This window comes from Diospyros lotus, chromosome 14 (assembly GCF_014633365.1).
Source record: "Diospyros lotus cultivar Yz01 chromosome 14, ASM1463336v1, whole genome shotgun sequence".
NCBI lineage: Eukaryota > Viridiplantae > Streptophyta > Magnoliopsida > Ericales > Ebenaceae > Diospyros > Diospyros lotus.
In genome coordinates, this window is record NC_068351.1 from 35,966,124 (window position 1) to 35,990,741 (window position 24,618).

The 24,618-nt window shown below is 38.2% G+C and overlaps 2 protein-coding genes across 7 annotated transcripts in view; both read left to right on the forward strand.

Annotated features, from left to right (window-relative positions):
* The first annotated feature begins 7,628 nt into the window (after window positions 1-7,628).
* LOC127791156 (protein IMPAIRED IN BABA-INDUCED STERILITY 1) lies at window positions 7,629-13,674 on the forward strand. Its single transcript, XM_052320973.1, has 9 exons — window positions 7,629-8,666; window positions 9,265-9,549; window positions 9,761-10,087; window positions 10,227-10,454; window positions 10,765-10,862; window positions 11,431-11,521; window positions 11,689-12,213; window positions 12,427-12,559; window positions 12,914-13,674. The coding sequence occupies exons 1-9, from the start codon at window positions 8,307-8,309 to the stop codon at window positions 12,931-12,933; spliced, it is 2,067 nt and encodes a 688-aa protein (XP_052176933.1). The 5' UTR covers window positions 7,629-8,306; the 3' UTR covers window positions 12,934-13,674.
* Window positions 13,675-17,139: 3,465 nt separating this feature from the next.
* LOC127791159 (formin-like protein 20) overlaps window positions 17,140-24,618 on the forward strand; it is a 39,349-nt gene continuing 31,870 nt past the window's right edge. For 3 of the 6 annotated variants that reach the window (XR_008020879.1, XM_052320984.1, XM_052320985.1), the window contains exons 1-6: window positions 17,140-17,859; window positions 18,514-19,220; window positions 19,301-19,522; window positions 19,606-22,334; window positions 22,607-22,733; window positions 24,213-24,284. Coding sequence is in view for 4 of the 6 variants with exons in the window: in XM_052320984.1 (XP_052176944.1) it covers window positions 17,787-17,859; window positions 18,514-19,220; window positions 19,301-19,522; window positions 19,606-22,334; window positions 22,607-22,733; window positions 24,213-24,284 (3,930 nt within the window). In the remaining 2 variants the exon portion in view is untranslated. The remainder of the gene's footprint in view (window positions 17,860-18,513; window positions 19,221-19,300; window positions 19,523-19,605; window positions 22,335-22,606; window positions 22,734-24,212; window positions 24,285-24,618) is intronic. The other 3 variants (XR_008020878.1, XM_052320983.1, XM_052320982.1) reach the window with 3 other exon arrangements.

Below are 24,618 nucleotides of genomic sequence, written 5' to 3' on the forward strand. Positions count from 1 at the left end.
AAAAAAACACATCATAATAAACTTTTGGAAAAACAAACTTTAATGGCCAAAACTTAGCTTTTAAGAAGACGCAAAAATAAGAATGTTTTACTAAAAGAACCCAAATAGGTTATCGAAATTTGTATTGAGAAAAACTTGATTACAAACTCTAAGTTCTAGACATATTTATAGTGTTTGGCTAATCCATCTAATACTTGTAAATAAAATCTAACTAGAATGCTAATAGAAATAAATTCTAATCAAATATGAAGTAGAATCCTAAAACTTATGAAACATTAAAATGATATTCCGACGTTATTATTCCGATATGGTCCGGTCGGCCTTGGGCCGGGTCTTGATTAATGACTGCATCATTTGCCTCTACTTGAGAAGAATTTGTTCTTGAATTATGATCTGAATATGACAACTTAACATTCGACAAATGCAAAGAAATATCAGTAATATTAAAGGTTTTGGAAATACTCATATGATTAGGCAAATCCACGACATAAGCATTATCATTGATTTTTTTTGTAATCTTGTAAGGACCATACTTCTTTGACTTGAGCTTGTTCTGCTTTCCTTATGGAATCCGTTCATTTTTCAAAAATATCATAACTTTATACCCAATCTCAAATACCTTGTACTTTCTATGCTTGTCAGCTGTCGCTTTATACTTCTTATTTGTGCAACTTTTGCTTAATATATTCCTGATTCGCTTGAACTTTTCTACTAAGCGAACATGAGCAAAGACATTCCTCCCCCTCTTAGCCCTATCTTCATTGGCATGGGTCCAACCATTGCTATGTTTGTTGCTCTCTGCCTCCACTGTATTATTACTGTTAGATTGAGGACGTTGAGCATTCCATCTTGAGCGCTTCTCTAATCTGGTAGATCTTGTCATAGGTCATTCTTCTCTCATAAGCTTTCTTGATTTTGACTCCTCAACAGTTTTTGAATTCATCCGTAGATTTTTCTTGCCTGAAGGGTTATTCTTTTGCAATTGTTTCAAATAGAGGTTGATTCCATGACTACCATCAGTCTCTCCATCCCTTAAAATATTGATGCTTGAATTCTCTTTTGGTCCAAACACTTGATCAGCTATAGCAGCAGTTGCTACATTATTTTTAGTTTTGGAATCTAATTTCAAATTAATATAGAAAGTAGTTGCACTACTCGAGTTAACTAGCTTGGGAGATCCAACACCCCTATCCACAAAGAGACCTCTATGACCATCTTATTTTTGCAATTGTAAAGATGAATATGTTCCTATTATCTTCGATTCAATCATGTCAGAGCCTAAATAAACTATAGAAGGATCTACTACCATAGCCTTCATCTCATTTAAAATTAGAAGCCGATCAGAAGAAACATCATTATCCTTGGATTGTGAAGCAATGCTTGAGCCCTCGGGGTTGAAAATACTCCAGTATGAGTCAACAATCTTGGAGTTTCTGTCATGTTAGCAGCATAAACCAGATATGAGTTTGCAAATGTTGAGGTTGTTGGGATAACATAATGTTTGAGATCAAGCTCCAAACTTACCGAAAAGTTATTCTTTAGTTTATACTCATCGTTTCCGCAATGGTTGTGTTGTTGCGCATTCCTCCTAACCCCTTTACTACTATGGTTGGCTATCATACGACCAAGATCATCCTCATCGTTGCTATCATCCATCATTGGTCTTCTAGAATTAACGAGGACAGGATTAATGGTTGGTCTTTCTGGTTTAACGTAACCGGTTTGATTCACGCCATTAGTCCGGTTCTGATTATCATTAACTCGTTGTAAAACACCCAATTGGTTGCGGATTCACTCCAATTGCTGCTACATTGTATGAGTTATTTCTCGTTGTTCTTCGATTGCTCTCCAAACTACGAGCAACCCCTGATCACCGTTACGAGGCTGGTTGCTATCATTACTTTCAAAATTGACCATCTGATTGGTTGGTTAATTGCTCTGATATCACTTGACGCAATGTGCAGTGCGCGTGTGAAAAAAACACACCAAAATAAACCTTCAAAAAAATAAATTTCAATGGTCGAAGCTTGCATTTCAAGAAAACGTAAAAATAACACTGTTTTGCTAAGAAAATCCAAATAAGTTGTCGAATTTTGTATTGCGAAAAACTTGATTACAAACTTTAGGTTCTAGACATATTTATAGTGTTTGGTTAATCCATCTAATATTTGTAAATAAAATCTAACTAGAATTTTAATATAAATAAATCTTAAATAAAATTCATATAAAATTCTAATAGAAATAAATTCTAAGTAAAATTTAATTAAAAATTTAATAGAAATAAATTCTAATCAAATATGAAATAAAATTTTAAATTAAGTAAAATTTTAAAATTTATAAAGTATTAAAATATTATTTTGGTGTTATTATTTCGACCTAGACGAGTCGGTCTTGGACTAAAACTTGATAGTCACGGCATCAATAATAGAAAGGCAAGTTTGTGATCCGAATCAAGATTTGGTCAATTTATGTGAGTAGCCTAGCTAGGCTAGGCTGGCATAATGAGAACCCGTGGATTGAAGAAGTCTTTGATTGATCAAAGCCATGGATTAGGTGCATGTGGATTCTTCTAATGACATCATTAGCGAAGCAGTACCTATGTTTAAGAGTCAAAAGAGCATCAAATTTGCCGAGTGCGCTCTGTATTCTAGTAGTACTCTTGGGTCTTGCTTGGTCCTCACGAGTGTGCCATCAAAAACGGCGTCATTTTGAGTATTGATTCCTCGACGACTGACTGATGTATAATACTCATGAATTCCTAATTAATTTCTACACCAAATGCATTTGAAAAATTAAGCTAAATGTGTGGGTCTGTAAAAATCTCAAAATAGGCCCTTTTCTTAAGTATGATATGATGAAGTTGTTGACAATGATGAGTTAGCCACACCCACCCCTGGACCTTTGACTCCACCCCCCTCCCCCATATATATATATATGTATATATATATATGATTGATTTTTATATTTAACTGAGATTATTGCGTTCGCTCGTATTCTCAATTTTATCAAAAAAGATAAATCATAGGTGAAGATTTTATTTTACTATACAAGATAAAAAATCGAACTTACGATCTACTGATGCGAATTTTAGTTTATCGTGACTCAACCACTTAATTTGTGATCGAAGATGATGTCTACATCCTATTCATATTGGTTATGATGGGAGATTTAAGACCTTCTTTTGAAGCATGCTTTTTGGCAACTGTAGGTGTTAGAAGCATATTTAAAAATAATGGCTTTCAGCTGAAAAGAAATGTCTCACCCACTTCTCAATTAATCCTCACTGGAAAACATTTCTTAAGTTTGATCATCTATTGCAGATTGCGATGTTTTTTTGTTTGTTAGTTCACATGGTGTACTTTGTGTAGAATAGGAAAAGGAATATATATATAACAACTGAGCTATCTTGTAGATAATGAATTTTTACAACACAATTTGTTATACAAAAAATGCCACTGTAATAGCTGATGATGACATTTTTGTAAATGTAAGTCATTGTGATTATTTTTTTTATACAAGTAGGGTAATTATGCTACCTATTAAGGAATCTGAATGTATTATGATCTTTTTTTATAAAACACTTTTTTGAAAAAAAAATTATTGCTAAAATATATATTACCCAAGGAAGAAAATGTTGCTTGATTATGTTTTTGGTTTGTTGGTGAAACCAAGTCAAGGCAGGGAGATGTATGCATTTTTGCTAATATGCTTAGAACTAGTATTTGTGAAAGAAAGATAAAAGAAAATAAATATTTTAAAGGGTAGGTGGTGATGGGCCCAGTGAGTGAGTAGATGATTTAGGACAATTTTTGCAGTAATAAGTGGAGTGGATGGGCTGGGGCTGGGAAGGGAGCAGCAATTATGGTTGAATATAATTGAGAAGTGGTGGCAGAACAGAACAAATTAAGCACATGCAATGGACTGCAAATACTTGGTAAAAAGCAGGATGCCACCACACCACCTCAAAGATAAAGGAGAACCCTTAATGAGTGAAGTCTTACTTGGTGCAATGTAGAAAAAACAACAATAATCTAGTGGGCAGGCAACACATTTTTAGTTGTAAAATGGAGACAAGGGTATGTACGTATGCATGGTCCAATTTAGGGGCAGATCTAGGAGAGCAGCACGGGCTGCAGCCCGTGCTCGCTCTATTTCTCTCCCAAATCTGTCATGGAATCTTGACCATTAGAGATTGAAATGACTTCTAAATTTGGGGGCTAGCCTTCCCCAGATTCATCAAAGGATTCGCCCCTGGTCCTATTTTTGCCACTTCAACTCTTTTCTCTAGAATCAATCTATGAATCATATTGTACATCTAACTTCATATATATATATATATATATCTAGTCTAACCTCACTGTATAGTTATGCTATACCAACCTCATTCAATATTGTATATATATATATATATCTAGTCTAACTAACTGTATAGTTATGCTATACCAACCTCATTCAATATTGTGTATATATATATATATATTTGCAGGGGGGATATACGTATTTGGAGATACTTCTGCTGCTGATCAGTTTTATGATATTAAACATTATTGTGCTAAAAATGGCTTAGAATGACGAAGAAAGAGGTGTGTGTCTATATATATATGTGTGTGTGTGTATGTGTGCAGCTTAAAGAAAGAAAGCTGCAAGATAGAGATAGAGGGAGGGACGGGACAGGGGAGGGTGGGTGTCAAAGTATGAACAGGAGGAGTAAAAAGAAGAAGAAAAAAAGAAAAGGGGAAGCCTTTTTGGATCTTTTTATCATTATGACTTTTATTGTAAACTAGCTCTTTTCCAGTTTGCTTTTTTCTCTGTTTGGATCAATCGTTCACCATCTCTCTAGATCTGTCTCTTCAACCCCTCTCCTCTCTTGACGAGTTCACCATTTCCCTCCTCTCCAGCTTCCAACCCCAATTAACCTCTAAGATTAACAATTCGAGGCACACAGCCAATCCAAACCAACCCACTTATAAGTCAAAACTAATCCAACCAACCAACCAACCAACAAACATGTTCTCACCCAACGTCGACACCGCCATCGCCATCATTATCTCATATGACTTTTATATATATATATATATATATGTATCTTTTTTTCTTGGAAACTAAGGATACACCCAACATACTCTCCATTTCAAGACATCATTTTTATTCTTTTCTTTTCTCCACTAAACGAAAGAGTTGGGGTTATAAATATAGCAATCTTAATTGTTGTTTTATAAATATGCTATATTTGAATTTTGTGACGTTTTATCCTTTAATATTGTTTTATGTATTTATTAACTCTTTTAGACACTTTAATAGTAAGTAACATTTATAATGAACTAGTGATAAATATTAAGGAAATTTTATTCGCAGTCCATAAAATTGCTCTTCATAGCCCGCACCTTGTCAAATTTTTCATTAATTTTAAAATTCATATTTTACCCCCTACAACCCACTATTTTCTTCGACCACCCCCGACCGTCGCCTCACTTCTCTCTTTTCCGCACCATATACACACATACACACACAAACACATACATACATATATATATATACACACACGGGTAGCTGTCATGGTTGTCAATCCATCGCCATTAGTCGACCCCCCCCCCCCACACACTCTCTCTGTGTAATGGCCGCGAGGTGGGTCGGCACCACTTGTTGACCCACCGGGGGACCCCCACATCGAGGGGTTCGGGGGTTTCTCGAACCCCCGAACCCAGCGATGTGAAGGTCCCCCTCGATGGGTCGGCCATTACTGACCCACCTTGGCAATGGTGGTGAGTCGCCGACCCACCTTGTGGCCGTTGCAGAGAGAAAGAATGTGGGTCGGTCGCCATGGTTGACCCCCCCAACATATATATATATATATATATACAGACACACAAACACACGATTCCATGGTTGCGACCATGAAAGTTGACCCACATGGCAGCCGTCGCAGATAGAGAGAGTGGTTCATTTCGTGTGTGTGTGTATATATATATCTACATGTGTTGGGTTCCATGGTCGTGATCATGTTGTGTGTGTATATATATATATATCTGCATGTGTTGGGTTCCATGGTCGCGATCATGTTGTGTGTGTATATATATATTTATATAAGTGTGTGAGTGTATATATATATATATATGTAGGGGGGGTCGGCCATGGCCGACCAGACAAACGTGTACATATATGTGTGTATGTGTCTTGCTGTATATATATATATATATGTGTGTGTGTGTGTATGTATTTATGTGTGTATATGGTGCGGGAGAAAAAGAGAAATGCGAGGCGACGACCGAAGATTAGGAGTGATTGGAGAAGAGAGTTGGCTGTGGGGGTAAAATATATATTTTAAAATTATTAAAAAAATTGGTAGGATAGGAGTTATAAAGAATAATTCTGCGGACTACGGATAGAATTTTCCTAAATATTATTAAGCAAGCAAATGCATAACAATTATTGGGTAAATCACACCAAAGATCATTAAACTTTAGTGTGTTTTTCATTTTGCTCTTTAAATTTTAATTCTTTTCAATGTGATTACAAAAGTTTAAAAAGTTTTGCAATGTGGTTATATATAAGATTTTTTGGCTAATGTGGAAAATAATAAAATTATTGTGTAATGACAACCAATCAGAATGTGTCACGTGTCAATATATAATAATATTATATTAAAATATTTTTATATAATATTTTTATTATTTGTCACATCAATGCCACGTCACCCACTCTAACTAGAAAGTGGTTGAAAAATTTTATATTTGATAACATTATAAAATTTTTTAAACTTCTGTAATCACATTAAAAAGAATTAAAATTTAGTGATCAAAATAAAAAATACACTAAAATTTAGTGATATAGTGTGATTTACCCATAATTATTATAAGTTTACGGTTGTATAGATTTTTTTACAAGTTTAGAAAGGGAGAATACATATAAAATAAAAGTCAGATTATACAACAGCCTTCATACTTGGATTCATATAAAATAACAATTATAGGGGATGCTGGGGTCCGCTGTGAAAGATGCCAGCCTTATTCCCTCTTTGGTACGGATGCAGTAGGCAAGGTATGGACATAAGAAAGAAGTTTAAGAGTCCGAAAAAATGATTGACGGGCTTATTAAATGAGATAAAAAGATGAATTTGTTCCTAAGTCATGCTGTCATGCTCTCTCCTCTCTTCTTCTATGGATTATCTTGCCCCTCTTCTCTCATCTCCCTTCCTAGGCCGCCCCCTCGTCACTACTCTCAGCTCATTTCCGTGTCTCGATACATTGACTATTAATGAGGTGAGGCGACGATGGTAGAGAGGCGATGAAAGTGAGACAAAGCGACGGTAAGGAAATGCGGCGGCAGATATGGAAAGGGAGAGAAGAGGGCAGGAGCGGTGGGAGTAGGCCATTTTACAAATTTACAAAGTGGACAGAAATAATTTTATTTTTTTTATCCAATCCATAAACCCCTTCGTGATTAGAGCCAATAAAATGGACGGGATAATTTTGTTTTTTTTACCCAATCTGTAAACCCCTCCGTGATTAGGGCCAGTAAACTGGACCGGGATAATTTTATTTTTTTTACCCAATCTATAAACCCCCTTGTGTTTTTCTCTGGTTCTGTAGAAGGACTCTGGACATAATGCTGCTCCCACAGTCCCACAATCAATCCAACCATCCGACTGATGACTAATCTCAACACAACAGCCTCTTCTCAACATCCGTCCATCCATCCATTCCTCTCTGGCTTTGGCAGCTTTGCAAATTCACTGTCATTCATATACATGCATTCAAATTTCAAACAGCCAGCAGCAGCTTAGTATCGAGGAGAAAGAAATCTCTCTCTCTCCCTCAAAAAGTCAAGTGTCAAGTCACCAATGACCGACTCCTCCATTTTCTCTACTTTCCACACAAAAAAAAAAAATACACAAACAGCGACAGAACCCTACAACATTAGCACCACGCCCCTCTCCATCTTTCCGTTGATTTCGCTCTTTTTTGTTCCCACCCATCCTCATTCATTCCGTTTCTGATATTATTCCACTCTCCACCATCCGCAATTTCCGCACACCTCCACAAAGAAAAGGTGGATCAGTCACTATGGGGAGACCAGAGTTTAGAGTTGCTTTCTTTTCTTGGAGGGTTTTGGCCCCCTGTGCTGTGGACATCATATAAAACCATTTTATTGGATCCTCAGGGTTTGAGCAGCCGATACTCAAAATTATGCTGCATTGGACCATTTCTTAAACCTGGTCGGTCTTCGTTTGCGTGGAAATTCGTCCAATGCTTCTGAGTCGGTGACGGGTGAAGGTACGTACGGTCTTCGTCTTCTTCTTCTCCTTCATGGGCTGTGTGACGTCGAAGCAGGCGGTGTCAGTGACGCCGGCTGTCGACCACTCCGGGGCGTTCCGTGACATTGGGGTGGGGAGCTCAGGGCGGAGCAGGGGGAGTGGGTTGCCGGAATTGGAGAAGAAGAAGAGGAGGACTGAGTCGGGCTTGAGCGAGAACGAGTTGGGCGGGTCGGGCAGGGTGAGTTCCAATGGAGGAGCTGAATCGTTGAGCTTCAGGCTGGGCAACCTACACAAGTACGTGGAAGGAGAACAGGTCGCTGCCGGTTGGCCAGCGTGGCTCAGTGCCGTCGCCGGCGAAGCCATTCACGGTTGGGTGCCTCTTAGTTCTGACTCATTTGAGAAGCTGGAAAAGGTTGATATTTAGATAAATAAATATATATATATATATATATCTGTTTTCATTCATGGCTTGCGAAACATTGAAAATTTTTAGGCTTTAGTATAAGTTTGAATTTAATTGCATGGTCAGTTTTCAATTTTAGTTTTTTTTTTTTGTGGGGGGTGGATGGGTTCTGTACATGGATGCAACTCCCCTTTTGGCTAATTTCAGCAGTGTTACCTATTTCCATACATTTTCCTTTTCCGACTTTAGTTCAGTCTCTGCAACTTTGAGAACCTCGGAACGTTCATGTCTTTGAAATTTTCAATAAAATTGAAAGGTATACGAGGTTACATTATAATCCTAAAGCCACCGTGTAATTACTTATTTGAAGATGATTATAACTTTTTTCATTAGAAGTGCTTCTCCTTCTATTTGACTAACTTCAGTTGGAGTTTTATTTTTTCTTATATCAAGGTCTCTGCTATTGCCTGTTGGTATAATAAAACACTTCATATTTGTTGGATTGGATTGTTCTTCTTAGCTCGTATATTTCTTTTATGTTTGTTTGCTGCTGAAAGAGTTTTAATCTGTTTTCTTTCGCTGAAATTTCAATTGTTCTGGCCGGCAGATAGGACAGGGCACTTATAGTAGCGTATTCCGAGCCCGAGATCTGGGGACTGGGAGGATAGTTGCTCTGAAGAAGGTTCGATTTGATAATTTTGAGCCTGAAAGTGTCCGGTTTATGGCACGGGAAATATTGATTTTACGCAGGCTTGACCATCCTAATATCATCAAACTCGAGGGTTTAATTACCTCGCGCTTATCATGTAGCATATACCTTGTATTCGAGTACATGGAACATGACATTTCTGGACTATCATCTTGCCCCGGCGTCAACTTCAGCCAAGCACAGGTTTGCTTATCTTGCATTTGCTTGCATAACCATGACATAAAAATTAATGAAATTAACAATAAGATCAAACAGCTAATTGCTATTCAAAATGCATACAAGGATATGCACTTATTTTGAGTATCTTTTCAATTCATAGCTCCATGCCCCTGTCTTGGAGGAGTTGCATTTTGGTTAGCCCACATGATAAAATTCGAGTGATTATGTTTTCTAGGTTAAGTGCTACATGAAGCAGCTGTTATCAGGACTTGAACACTGCCACTCTCGGGGTGTAATGCATAGGGACATTAAGGGTGCAAACCTTCTTGTGAACAATGAAGGAGTTTTGAAAATGGCTGACTTTGGATTGGCAAACTTCTGTATTTCTGGCCCCAGTGGGAACAAACAACCTCTGACAAGTCGAGTTGTCACTTTATGGTACCGACCTCCTGAACTTCTTTTGGGTTCCACAGATTATGGAGCCGCTGTGGATCTTTGGAGTGTTGGTTGTGTATTTGCGGAACTTCTTGTAGGAAGACCCGTACTTCAGGGCAGAACAGAGGTGATCACCTTTGATCTTCCTGCATGATTTTCTGATTCTCAAGTCTGATTCTTAATGAATTGTCTAAATGCCTTGGATGATCTAAAATTTATCTTTGCTTGTTTCAATCCTAGAACAGATCTTCTTGTTTTACTTGCAGGTTGAACAATTACATAAAATTTTCAAGCTTTGTGGTTCTCCACCTGACGATTACTGGAAGAAGTCTAAACTTCCTCATGCTACTCTTTTTAAACCCCAGCATCCTTATGAAAGTAATCTCTGGGAAACTTTCAAAGATTTACCAAAAACTGCTGTGAATCTGATAGAAACTTTACTCTCAGTGGAGCCATACAAGCGTGGAACTGCCTCTTCTGCTCTTGCATCTGAGGTATGCATACACAAACTATTTGCAACTTTTAAACTTCTTAGCTCAAGAGTTTTGAATACACAGAAGCAAATCTTTAGAAATTTATACTTTTTGTTGGATGGAATGGCTGGAAAACTGATATGCGTTTGCATAGAGTTGTTGATATTGGTAAACGAGTTCTTCCCTGGCTAGTTTCTGTATATATTCTTCGTAAACTCTTGCTTGTTTATGCTATCCTTCTTGTTTACCTGTGTCTTAGGCTCTAGGCTTCTAGCTTGAGTTCCATATGTTGGGATTTGATTCATGGTCATCTTTTACTTGCTATCTTCAGTATTTCAGAACCAAGCCCTATGCCTGCGAGCCATCAAGCTTGCCAAAATATCCCCCAAGTAAAGAGATTGATGCCAAACATCGCGAGGAGGTACAGAGGTAAAATTTCTTGCTTTCAGCAGCAATAATTTTTATTTGGATAGCCTTTCAACACCAAGTGCAAATTTGGACTTGGTAATTGTACAGATCCAGTCAAAATTTAGCTTCCATATTAGTGTTCTACTTTAAATTATCATAAGATAGGTGATTATTGAAATAGTCTTAAAAGTTTCTTTAGTAGCATTTTTCATGTGAAATTTGGCTGAGAAACAAGTGCCAAATTCACTCTAGCCTGGCATCTAAAAGAGAGGGAGTGTTTGGTTGCAGTTATCAGTTCTTGCAATCTAAAGATGCAAACTAACCAATATTAAAATTGACAACTTGGGGTTCATAACATGATCATCACCAGCTACTCTAGTGGAATTGAAAATTGTTAGTGCCCTTGTTTCCTATAAATACATGCCTATTGGACTTATTACAAACATGCAGCTAAGATAGTTCTAAGTTTGACTGCTTAGTCAAATTATGTCTTTTATTGTCACCAGTTGAGTGTATCCCGTTGTGCCATTTTTGTGAAACCATGCATTCTGTCTATCAAGAATCATAACTGACTTGAATTTGGTTTCAGGAAAAGGTCTGGTGGGAGAGTCCGAGGACCAGAAACAAGAACTAAGCTGACTAGAAAACTGAATGGAATCAATAAATTGGCACCAGCAGAGGTCTATTTCTCTCTCTCTCTTCCCCCCCCCCCCCCCCCCCCCCCCCAAAGGGTGATATAAATCAATACACTAAACCAAAATACAAGCTTCTTGTATGTGGGTGTGTGTTGTGTTTCAGTTTCAGATAAAAGCCTATTCTCAATAATGAATTGATTACATGCTTGCAGTCTTTGCCTGCGCAAATTAAAGGTGCCCATAAAGGCCACAGTAATAAAGTAAATAATCACAGGGAAGGAGATACCACAATGGAGCCACCTAACCCATCAATTGATGTAACAAAAGACAATTCTCATGTAAAGAATGCATCGCAAGGGGATGTGCCCTATCCAGGTCCATTACAGGTTTCAGGATCAAGTGGATTTGCATGGGCAAAAAGGCGAATAAATGACTCATCAGTGAGATCACGCAGCAGATCCAGTTCGAGAAGCCTCGTTTCTGAACCTTCAGGTCAATTGCACTTGACAAATAATTCTGAGTCAAAAAGGCATGAAAATGTTGAGGTTTTACTTGGCAGCCGCACTAACTCTAGAGGGGAAGATTCCTATGAGACTGTCAAGCATACAGTGCTAAAATACTGGAGCCAACTAGAACGTTCGGATTCTTTTTATGCTTCTGATGAGTACCACTCACAAGAATTGTCACTTGCACTTTATCAAAGAGAGGAGGAGATGGCAACTAAGAGAACCAGCTCGGTAAGTTAACAAATTTTGGAATATTTTTTAAGGTTATTTTGACACCAGTGTCAACTTTAAATTTGATTGTGATGTTGCACACTTGGAGAAGTTAGAAATTCCATTTTAAATCTTTGCAACTATTGAGTCAAAACAAAGAAAAAAAAGGGGAGAGACTTTCTGAGTTGTAGACAAATTCTCTAACCTTGTTCAGATTGGACTTGGGACATGCAGGTTTTTCAGGATCAAGGAGATAAAGTTGAATTCTCTGGGCCCTTATTATCTCAATCACGGAGAGTTGATGAGCTCCTAGAGAGGCATGAGCGCCACATCCGCCAAGCTGTGCGGAGATCTTGGTTCCAGAGAGGTAAAATGTCACAGCTTGCATCTCTTTTCTTCCTGATTCATGGATCTAGTAATTAAATTCCTAGCTAGGCTTCTAGATTCAGCAATAAAATTAAACTGGACTGAGCTGCCATATTAGAACTTCATCTAAAAATATACAAGTTATTTAACTAAGCTTCCTGCCTTTTATTAACGTTGAAAACTGAAAAGAAAACATGGAGAAGGGGAAAGTTGTGAATTGGCAACCAGTTATCTCTGAGTTCAGCTACCTTACCTATAGGGAAGAAAATGCAGAATGCTATGTCTACTTTCAAATACAGGTCAGGACTGGCAAGTATTTGGCAATGTCGATGATTGTTGTGTAATTTGTTTGCAGGTAAGAAACATGGGAATTGAGTAATCTTGGTGGTCTGCTAAGCTCAGGCAGCAGCACCCTTAATTGGCATAACCTTGAGGACGCAAAATAATCTGTCCGATCCCTTGGAAGGCTTACTCACAAATCGTGGATGGATGGGTTTCAATTAGACTTTTGGCTGAAGACTGAAGCGGAGAAACTAACTACAGTGAGTTTTTAGAGATCAGAGTCAGAGAGACTACCCGACTGCCTGCACATTAGGAGGGAACTGTGAAGGTCCGTCCGTCCTGCATCCACAGAGAGCATTCATTTTTCATTTCAACAGGCAAAGGCAGAGGCAAGCATCGATCGGTTGCCAAACATGCATGTGTTTTCCTATTCATTTTCTTAATTTTATTATTCTAATCATTTTAGGTGTCCCAAATAATAATTAACCTGCTGGCAACTAATTAATGTACAGAACGAAACAATGATATATACATACACATATATAGGTGGTCGGTCGTCAGGATGTCAGTTATTTATATATCTTCATCCATCATGCATGGTTGAGCATGAGGCTTCTAAGCAGCAGCTTCACTTCATCTGGCTGCTCTTCCACCCCACCCTTCCATGGGCCATGGCCATGGTGAAAATGAGGCCTTCGTTCCTTGCTTCCTCCCTTCGCACGATCCATTACAATTCCAATTCCAATTAGAGTTACTACTTTCGTTTGGTTGGCTCTAAACAATGTTCTTAAATCGAATAGGTAGCAGACGGTCATGCACTAAACGGTAGGCATTGAGAGCTACATATTAATTACTTGTATTTTTAACTGGATATAGATAGATAGCCAAGATGAAGGGCCCAATACAACAATACCCATTACCTAAACTATACATTTAGGATTGGCTCATTGGTAATGTTAACTGTCTTTATTTGCTCACCTACAAACTCATTTCACCCAATTTTTCTTAAAAGTTAACTTTTCACAGTTTGTTTAAAAATTTACAATATTACATAAGTGAATTAAGTGGTATGAATGCATTAATCAAATGGTGTGAAATATTAATTATTTATAATATAAATCTATGAATAATGGGGAGAGATTATGGGTGTGAATAAGTGAATTTTAATTTATAAATTTTAAAATGATGTTATTAAAAATTCTCTTATTAAATTATTTATGTTTTAAAGTAACTTTATTTTTTACATTGTAGAAAAATTCAATCCTAAATATATTTATTCAATTTTAAAATGGTATTGTTCTCCTATTTAAATATGTCAACTAAAATTTTAAATTATTTAATTTGAAAATATGACATTTAAAATTGATATATGTAGATATATATAAATGGGGAAAATGTTTTTTTTATAAGCAAATCTAAAATGTGAAAAATGTTTTTTAAGTATACAAATTACAATACTATTCTATTATTCTTTCAAGCTGTGAATAAATATTAAATACAAAAAGGAATAAAAAAAAAAACCCTCTAGTGGGGGTATTTTTAGTAAAGAAGTGAGAACAAATAAACTTCAAACATAAGCAGATAATTTTAAAAATATCTTTGACAATCTCACATAAGTAAAACTTATTTATAAGAGTGCTAATCTTAATTAATTTTAAAATATTATAATTTTAATCACAAATTCATAAACTCTTTTATAAATTAGAAGCTCTCAATCTAAAAAGAGCATGCTTTGAATACTGATTTTACATAGTTTTATGCAATTTTGTGTAATTGAGTTAAACATTGAAATTTTTAAATATAAAATCATGTAATTCATTAATATTTACAATAATTTATCATAAAAAAAGGAAATCAAAATGCAGAGAGCAAATGGGTGGGGGGGGGGGGGGGGGGGGGGGTTGAGATAATAAATTAAGAGCGATGCTATTATTACTCCTAACAAACAGATGATGACACCCTCTCTCTCTCTATCTCTCTCACAGATGCAGCAAGCAAGCAAGCAAATGCAGTGTTTCCTAAACAAACCACCCCAAGATGGCAGGATCCATCCATCAATCAAATCCCACATTGAATTGCTTAATGTGACAGGTACGTACCGTATATATATATATATATAGACTTTTTAGAATAATTGAAGAATTGCGGCCTATTAGACTAATCATGATATTAGATGGTACGTGGTATCCCCTGTCTGTCACCACCTGGTCCCCCCCCCCCCCCCCGGGCCCCTTCTTAATTAATATTTGGCCTCCCTGTCCAATGTCCAATGTCCAATATCCAATATCAATATCCCATTCACCTTTTGCTACGTCAAAAATCTAATCCTCCCATTCATTCATTAGATTAGACGACGACTAATTTCTTTACTTTTAGGTAAGAGCTCCACTCCACTGCATAGTGAAGGAGAGTCACCGGGAGACTTACAAAAAAAGAATAAAAATACAAAATTATCCCTATTTTTATTGCTCTCGTCTTTTTTTGTCATGGTCGCTACTTTAGCATCGTCGCTGCGCCTCCGTCACCTCGATGTCATCATTTTCGTCGCGAGAGTAATGCAGTGACAGAGGTGCAGCGGCGATGAGACTAGGGCAGCAGCCATGGTAAGAGGATAAGAGCAACAGGGGTGCGACAAATTTATGGGAAAAGAAGGAGATAGCAGGACGTGGGGACAAAATTATCTTTTTGCCCCATTTCAATAAGCCTGTCGAGTTTTCTAAGATTTTCCTTAAAATAATAGTATGAGAATATTATTGTAATTGTTATTATCTTCAATTAGAACAATTTTTTTTTAAAAAAATTAATAAAAAAATATGATAGACTATATATAATTCTTCATTCAATTATTAAATTGAACTTCCAATTTTGTTTTTGTTTCGACACTAATGTTGTTAGAAGATAGTGTCTATAGTACTACTTCTTAATCTCTTCTAAACTTTAAATTTTTACTTTTTGATATAAATTTTAACAGTTAAAATAGTATTTATTAATAAAAAGACAAATAATGAAATGTATATTTAATGTTACAAAATTAAGAGTTTTTATAATTAAAAATAAAAAAATTTAATTTATTTTTTATTAAAAAACTCATTTGAAACGTGACTCAAAAAATAAGTATTAAAAAATGATCTCATGAATTTGAGCCATGTTGGCTCAACCATATTCATTAATGGTGATGGCATAAAATCTTATCAGATGATGAGTTCAAGTATTTTTTAAATAATATTTAAATTAATTTATCAAAATCGGTTCAAGTGTTGTCTCATTCCACTTAGGCCACGTGACATTTTTGAATTTGATTTTTTATCAAATTTATTTGATGTAATATTTGTATAATAATAATAATAATTATTATTATTAAAATTTTAAAAAAGGGGCTGAAATTATGTTGACCCATTCATCAATCATGAAATCCATCATCATGTTTGAGGGAGCAGCTAGGTCATACATAGGTGAGGCAGACATCTAGTGGTAGGAGTGTTCAATTTCAATTTGGCATTCAGCATGTACTTATGCAATTGAATTTATCTTTCTTTCTTTTTCTTTTTTTTTTTTTTAAATTCAATCCATCAAAAAACAAAAAGAAAGAATTTTATAATAATAATAATAATAATAATAATAATAATAAAACTCTATTTATATAACCAATTCCATATAGTGACACAGACTTGACATATTGTTATTGTTATTTAATTAATAAAAAACTCTAATTTATTTTTCTGTTTATTATTTTTGGAATTAGTTTTTGACTTTTTCACTTAAAAATGTATAAGGACTAATTTGGACAAAATGAGAGGGGGTTGGATAAAAGAGACATTTTTCACATGTACTCTTTTTTTTTTTTTTTTTTTATCATTAAGAATCGTTTAAATAACTTAAAAAATAAAAATTGCTCGATAATTCCTTACCTCACCTTAGCATTAATTTAATATTTTTTGATTGAAGTTAGGAAAAACTAAAGAACGTAACAATATTTTAATGATGATGTTGTGTGTGTTTGCTCTAAAGTTTCGATTTATCTTTGCTTATAAGTCTGTAAATATAAATATATTATTATTATTATTATTATTATTACGATGGATGATGATAAAGACTGGACCGAGGGAGTTTGTTCTTGACACGGGGGGCGTGCCCTGTGCTGTGCGGTCCCGTCAGAAAGTAAATAATAATAATAATAATAATAATAATCATAGAAATTAGGAATAATAAAAATACAATTACTCTAATAGTAATAATAATATGTGTTGCTGTGTTGTTGTGTTTGCGTTCCTTCTTCTCGCTGTCTGTCTGTCTGGTCTTGACATGTGACGGGGTGCCACGTGTGCAACGAGATCAATCGAGCCAACCCAGAGTTGCAGAGCCAGGACGGGGGAGGAGAGAGAAAGAAAGAAAGAATAGAAGCGTCCTCTCCTCGTGGTCGTGAGGGAGGAAGGAAGAGGATTGAAGAAGGGCATACCATCGTCTTACTCTCTCTCTCTCTCTGCGTTCTCTTACCTTTTTCACTCTCTACTCTCCATGTCCATGTGATTCATTCATTGCAATTCTTCTTCTTCTTCGATTCATTTTTCCCTTCTTTCTTCCTTCTTCCCCTTCCACCACCCATATCCCTCTCCTCTCCCTTCATCAACCAAACCAAACCCAACCCCATCTTCGGACCCTACCACTCTCACACTTCTTTCCTTTTACTCACTATTATTGCTATCCTCATTTCTCAATAACACCCCCCCCCGCCCGCCTTCGTTATTACAGCCATATAAAGAGTTTTTGTCCCCTTTCTTCGATTGGTTCCTCAATTGGATCACCTCTGTGCAATTGGTTCTCCAGTTGGATTGGGGGCGTATTTCGAGATTCGCCCTCTGTCCGATCTTCCAAGCAACCTGCTTTCTCCTTCAATTTAATCGGATTTAACGTTTTGGATCCGATCGGCGGAGCAACAGCGCCATTAGATGGCGCTGTTCAGAAGGTTCTTCTATCGCAAGCCGCCCGATCGCCTTCTCGAGATCTCCGAGCGCGTCTACGGTTTGTCCTGTTCTTTCCTCATTTACCTCCATAACAATTTGTTCCAGGTTTTTATTTTTCAAAACCCATCTCTCAATTCTGTTCCAAAGCAGCTCTTCAATTGCTCAATGGTGCCGAGGTTTCCTGCAATTTTGGTTTTCTCTTCACTTTGCTTCCTATTTGAGCTTTTGATCTTCTCCTTCGGATTCTGCACTAGGGATTTTGTGAATAGGGAGATTAATCCGTGCTTCAATCTCCAATTTGGAGTTGCTTTTTGTGGTTTTCGTATTTCTTCTATCTTTTGCTCTTGTATTCTGAAATGTTGTTGATGCATGCATTCAAAAAGTGATTTTGAGTTCACCATAAAACATGCTTATGGCTCAAATTTGATGAATTTACTCTACTTTCGTCCAAGAAATTGACATTTTGGTGGGTGGGAGCATAGTTGAGACCCGTCTAAGTATTTATAATTTTATTAATACTTAAGTGCAGAAATTTGTCTGGTAAAAGTCTTTATGCTAAGCTGGATTTCGTGGCATTTTCTTCTGGAACTGTGTGTCTCTTTTCACCTTGCAAGTGTTTTATTTTTATTCTTTTCGAACAACTTACGTGCAAAGTTCCCTAGATTTCCGAATTGGGTTTTGATGATGATCGTTTCTTTTTCCTTGTTTACAGTGTTTGATTGTTGCTTCTCCACCGATATACTGGGAGAAGATGAATACAGGGTATACATGGGTGGCATTGTGGCTCAGCTACAGGACCACTATCCCGATGCTTCTTTCATGGTTTTTAACTTCAGAGAAGGGGAGAAGAGGAGCCAAATTTCGGATATACTTACTCAGTATGACATGACGGTCATGGATTATCCTCGGCAATATGAGGGGTGTCCTCTATTACCCTTGGAGATGATTCACCACTTCCTTCGGTCCAGTGAAAGCTGGTTGTCATTGGAGGGGCAACAAAATGTCCTGCTGATGCACTGTGAAAGGGGAGGATGGCCTATGCTTGCTTTCATGCTAGCTGGTCTTCTGTTATACCGAAAACAGTATAGTGGTGAGCTGAAGACTCTTGAAATGGTGTATAAGCAAGCTCCAAGGGAGCTTCTTCATCTTTTGTCTCCTTTAAATCCACAACCTTCCCAGCTGAGATATCTTCAATACATTTCCAGATGGAATTTGGGTTCAGACTGGCCACCTTCAGATACACCCTTAGTATTGGACTGTGTTATACTTAGAGTGCTTCCCTTTCTTGATGGGGAGAAAGGTTGCCGACCAGTTGTTCGCATTTATGGTCAGGGCCCTTCTTCTACTGCAACCAATAGAACTTCTAAACTTTTGTTTTCTACTTCAAAGGCAAAGAAACGTGCTCGTCTTTACCAACAGGTAATGCCAAAGTCACATAGTTCAAAGCTAAAGGATTACTTGATGAGAAATTGTAGTGTACTTATGTTTTCAAACTGCAGGAAGAGTGTGAACTGGTTAAAATAGATATTCGTTGCCGCGTTCAAGGGGATGTTGTTCTTGAGTGTGTCCACTTGGATGATGATTTAGTAAGGGAGGAAATGATGTTTAGAGTTATGTTCCACAGTGCATTTATTCGTTCAAATGTTCTAATATTTACTCGTGAAGAAGTTGATGTTTTGTGGGATGCAAAGGATCAGTTCCCCCGAGAGTTCAGAGCAGAGGTATGTTCCTCTTTTACTCAGGTCTAATTCCATTGTGTGAAAATGAATTAAAGAGGTTGAATGCATGTTCCTATTTGTATCAGGTACTTTTTTTGGACGCTGATGCAATTCCATCAATCATCACATCAGAAGTGGATAGTGAAGATGGGAGTGAAACAGAAGGTGCTTCGCCTGATGAATTTTTTGAAGTCGAGGAGATCTTCAGCAATGTAGTAGACGGGCATGATGGAAAGGCAGACTTGGTTTCCCATATAGTTCAAGAAAGTGTGAGAGATGATGGAAACAATAAAGTAGATTGGAAGGAAGCTTTGGAACCTCATGCATTTCAAGACTGTGCATCTGATGATGGAAACCACAAACAAGATGGGAGGCTTGATTCTAATTTTAATGCAGTTGAATTAGATGATAGGGATGAGTTAAGATCTCCAGTAGCAGTTGCTGACAGTAATTCAGAGACCAAGGTAGTAACTTTAGATGTCAGTAGGGAGTTAGAAGAGACGGATATTAGAGAAGACAAGGATGACTTTGCTATGCAGAAGAACTTAGAAATACAGGCGTTGCAGCAGAAGTTGAATGCTCATATTAGTAGACAAGAATTTAGTAAGTGCATCCCACCTGTACCAAACAAACTGTCATCTTCTAATGCAAAACAGACTGCTACAAAGCAAAAGATTAAACAAGAAATACCACAGGGAACTCTCACAAAACAGGCCAAGCTAAATATGTTATCTCGGTGGGTGCCTCCTAACAAAGACCTACAACATAATTCAAACCATGTGTCATATCCACCATCAAGGTATAATAGTGCTCCGCCTGTATTGGCTTTCTTAAATGATTCTCATGACGATGGTGACCTTTCAAAAGCTTCCACGGCTACTACTGCCTTTGAAGCTGCATTTCCAGCTGCTGATACTCATGATTCTGGAACTGGTGAAGTGGATTGTATGGAAAGTGCATCCTGCCCACCATCTTTAGACCCACCACTTGAAGCAACCTTGACTCTCTCTTCGGCTTCACCACCATTAGATTCAAACGCACTTCCAGTTGTTCCTCCCACTGCCCCTCCCTCTCCCCTTCCATCTATCAATGAGTCTGCAAATTTCTTTTCGCATTCTGATGCTTCAAAGGTCTGGCAACAGGTTTCTCTACCTACTGTGCCAACCTCTCACCAGCCTCCCCCTCCGCCTCCGCCTCCACCTCCATCTTTCAACAAGTCTTCAGTTATCTTTGCCGAACCAGATCCTGCAATAATTCTGCAAGTAACAAAGGCAGCACCTCCACCTTCTTCTGCAACTCCTCCCTCTATCTCCAACTCTCTTACCTTTCCATTTTATACTTCAGCCAAGCCTTCTTCAAATGCCTCCAGTTTGCAGGTACAAGCAAAAAGACTGTCCCCGTCCCCTCCACCTCCACCACCACCACCACCACCACCACCACCACCTCAACCATCTACGCGAAATGCAATTTTTGTGAGCTCTTCACCATTGCCTCCACCTCCACCTCCACCTCCACCCACAAACTTAAGGGCAGCTACCATGGGAATTCCTTCCTCACCTCTTCCACCTCCACCTTCAACTCTACCAAGCCTGCAGAATGTCCAGAAAGTTTTGCCCCCTCCACCACCTCCACCACCTTGGAAGGTTGGGTCTCTTGCAACTTCTACTGCTACTATGACGGAATCAAGTCCTCCACCTCCTCCTCCACTGCCTTTTACCACTTTAAGTGGCACTCCAACCCCACGTCCTCCTTTGCTTCCCTCCTTTCGTGGAGCCCCAAATTATCCTCTTCCACCACCCATACCTTCTAGTCAAGGAGCTCCTCCACCAGCTCCACCTCCACCTCCACCCCTGCCCCATCCATGTGGAGTTGCACCTCCTCCACCTCCACCCTGTCCATGTGGTGCTCGTGCTCCCCCTCCCCCTCCTCCTCCTCCTCCTCCTCCTCCTCAAGGTGCTTCATTGCCACCACCTCCACCTTCTTTCGATGGGGCATCACCTCCACCACCCCCTCCAATGCATGGAGCCCCTCCAACACAAACAACCCCACCTCCGCCCCTTCCTTTATCAATGCATAGAGCCCCACCTCCGCCACCGCCACCTCCACCTCCAAAGCATGGTGCACCACCTATACCACCTCCCCCTCCACCTCGAATGCATGGTGCACCACCTATACCACCTCCCCCTCCAATGTATGGAACCCCACCTCCACCTCCGCCTCCACCTCCGCCTCCAATGCATGGGACCTCACCTCCGCCACCTCCGCCACCTCCACCTCCGATGTGCAGAGCCTCACCTCTGCCACCTCTTCCAAGTTGTGGAGCCCCGCCCCCTCCTCCTCCTCCTCCTCTTGTTTGTGGAAGCTCAACGCCTCCTCGTCCAAGTTGTGTAGCCCCGCCTCCTCCACCACCTCCAACAGCTAGAGGACCACCTCCACCTCCTCCCCCATTGCATGGAGCACCACCTCCGCCTCCTCCCCCATTGCATGGAGCACCACCTCCACCTCCTCCTATTGGAGCTCGTGCACCATGCCCTCCTCCTCCACCTGGGGCTCCACCAGGACCCCCGCCTCCACCTGGTGCACCTAGACCTCCAGGTAGTGGGCCTCCTCCCCCTCCACCATTTGGTTCCAAAGGACCAGGAGTAGGGGGTGCTCCTCCTCCACCTCCCGGAAGAGGGCGTGGCCTTACACGTCCTGTAACACCTGCTTCAGCTCCTCGAAGGTCTACCATGAAGCCATTGCATTGGAGCAAGGTAACTAGAGCATTGCAAGGAAGCTTATGGGAAGAATTGCAAAGACATGGAGAACCTCAAATGTATGGTAACTTCTCCTATGAATGCATGTTACCTTGATATTTCCTTAGTGAAATAATTAGGCTTGGGGAATTGCATTCAAGGTGATTTACTATGATTTATCGCATTGGTATCTCTCTTCTGTTTTTTTCCCTTTTCTTGTCCTTCCCCGACATGCTTAAATACAGACTTGGATACCAATGCATTAGTCATGGCCTCATGTGGTTCTCTAACTATTTAATTATGCTATTACATCTTAAAAACTCACTGATATAGTACCCTCTGATCATTCTAGTGCGCCGGAATTTGATGTGTCAGAGCTGGAGACTCTTTTCTCTGCCATAGTTCCGAAGTCAGATTCAGGAAGTAAATCTGGAGGGCGGCGGAAATCTGTTGAAACTAAACCTGCCAAAGTCCAGCTGGTAATACAGAATGATTTTATAGTTTTTTTCGGAAAAGATTACTATTTTGGAGAACTTCATTATGTAAAAGTTGAAACTGTAGAAATTTGTGGAACCAATTTGTTATACCGCCATTATGGCTTCTCATGATCCATTCTCATTTTTGGGGGATATTTCCTGCAATTATTTAATCTGATCCTTGCGGTTGAATTAGAGGGGTTTTATTCTTTGTACTTCATTTTATAAACAATTATATCTGTTTATCTCACACTCTGGAGAGTAAGGCAGATTCACTTCTACTGCTTTTATGAAATAAGAACAATTGGTATAAATCATAGAATAGCTGAATATGAGCCAGACAATAAGGACTCCTTTAGCTGAATATGAGCCAGACATGTTCACTTTACATCTTTACAAACTTGCATTTGCTTACATGTGGCTAATGTTACAAGTGGCAACTTTAGCCAGTCCATTGAAAGATATGCCACATGGTGTCAATTGCAGTGCTTTAACAACTGGAGTGAGTTGAACTTCTAAATATTTAATTTAAAGCTAGTTTTCACTTTTCTGATGGGAACGTCTTGCTTGATATGCAATGCTTAGGTTATGTGTTGACAATAATAGAGATCTTGGTTATAAGTTGCAGTTGTGTGCTGAGAGTTGATTTCTCATTTTCATTCTGATTCCTATTTTCCGTTCAAGATCATCAGTATATAATTTGCCATGAAATATGGGATCCTGATAACACAAAGCTAGGAGATGCAAGTGATAATTGATATGTCTTGTGAAGCTTTTCATTTGGGTGATATTTAATTGATGTTAATTTGTCACATTAACATTAGCAAGAATGTTATCTCTTCAGTAGCATGCTTTATCTTTCTTTCTTCCTTCCTTCCTTCCTTTCTTTTGTTCATCAAGTGTCATAGTCAGAGCCTTGAAAGTTGAAATATAAACTGGCTAGGATTTATGTGGCTCCTAACTAAGGAAACACACCTATATTCATGATCACGACCTGATTGAACAGTGGTCATAAAAGTAACTCTAATGAGGATAGCATCAAGATGGTTACAACATTTTTACTGTTTTTGCATTTTTTCTTGCTTCTCATGTTCCCTATGAATACACTTATTTAGTAGTTGGCATTGACATTTTTCCACGAACAAGTTGAATTTAGAGGGCAAGCCTATACCAATACTAAGGTTGTTCCTTTGTGACCTAAAGCTCATCGGTTCGAGCTATAGAAACAGTTTCTTTTTGAAAAAAAAGGGCTAGGGATAGGCTGTGTACAAATATGATCCTCCTCAACCCTCACAAAGTGAGGAACCTTGTGTGCAGTAATACCCTTTTTAATGAGTTGCACTTAGTGATAGTGGAGAATTAGTCACAATTTGATCCATAAATCATTGCTAGCTTTGTAATTTGATTTTACAATTTGATGCTCATATTGCTCATTGCTTCTTTAGTTTGTTATTGATGAATGTTCTTCTTACTGCATTATAGATTGATCAGAGGAGGGCGTATAACACTGAAATTATGCTCACAAAAGTCAAGATGCCACTTCCTGACATGACGGTAAGCTTAACCCAAGTGAACCTTATGATCTATTGATTAGAATTTATTTGGCACTAACAAAGTTGGTTAGTGTGGCATTCTTTTGAAACCTTATATATTAGGTTTTTATGGGAACCCAAATTGAGAATGATTGTTATTAATGAAAACAATTTAATATTTTAGCCCTATACGGCAAGCAACAATACTAAGCCTTGGCACTTGAGCATAATCTAGAACTAGTTTATCAATTTTAGGCTAGTATATCCATGTTAATTCCACAATATAAAAATGTACATTAGGACCTATGCTCATAGACTATTGGGCAATAAAGACCAACATGTGCAAAATATGAGCA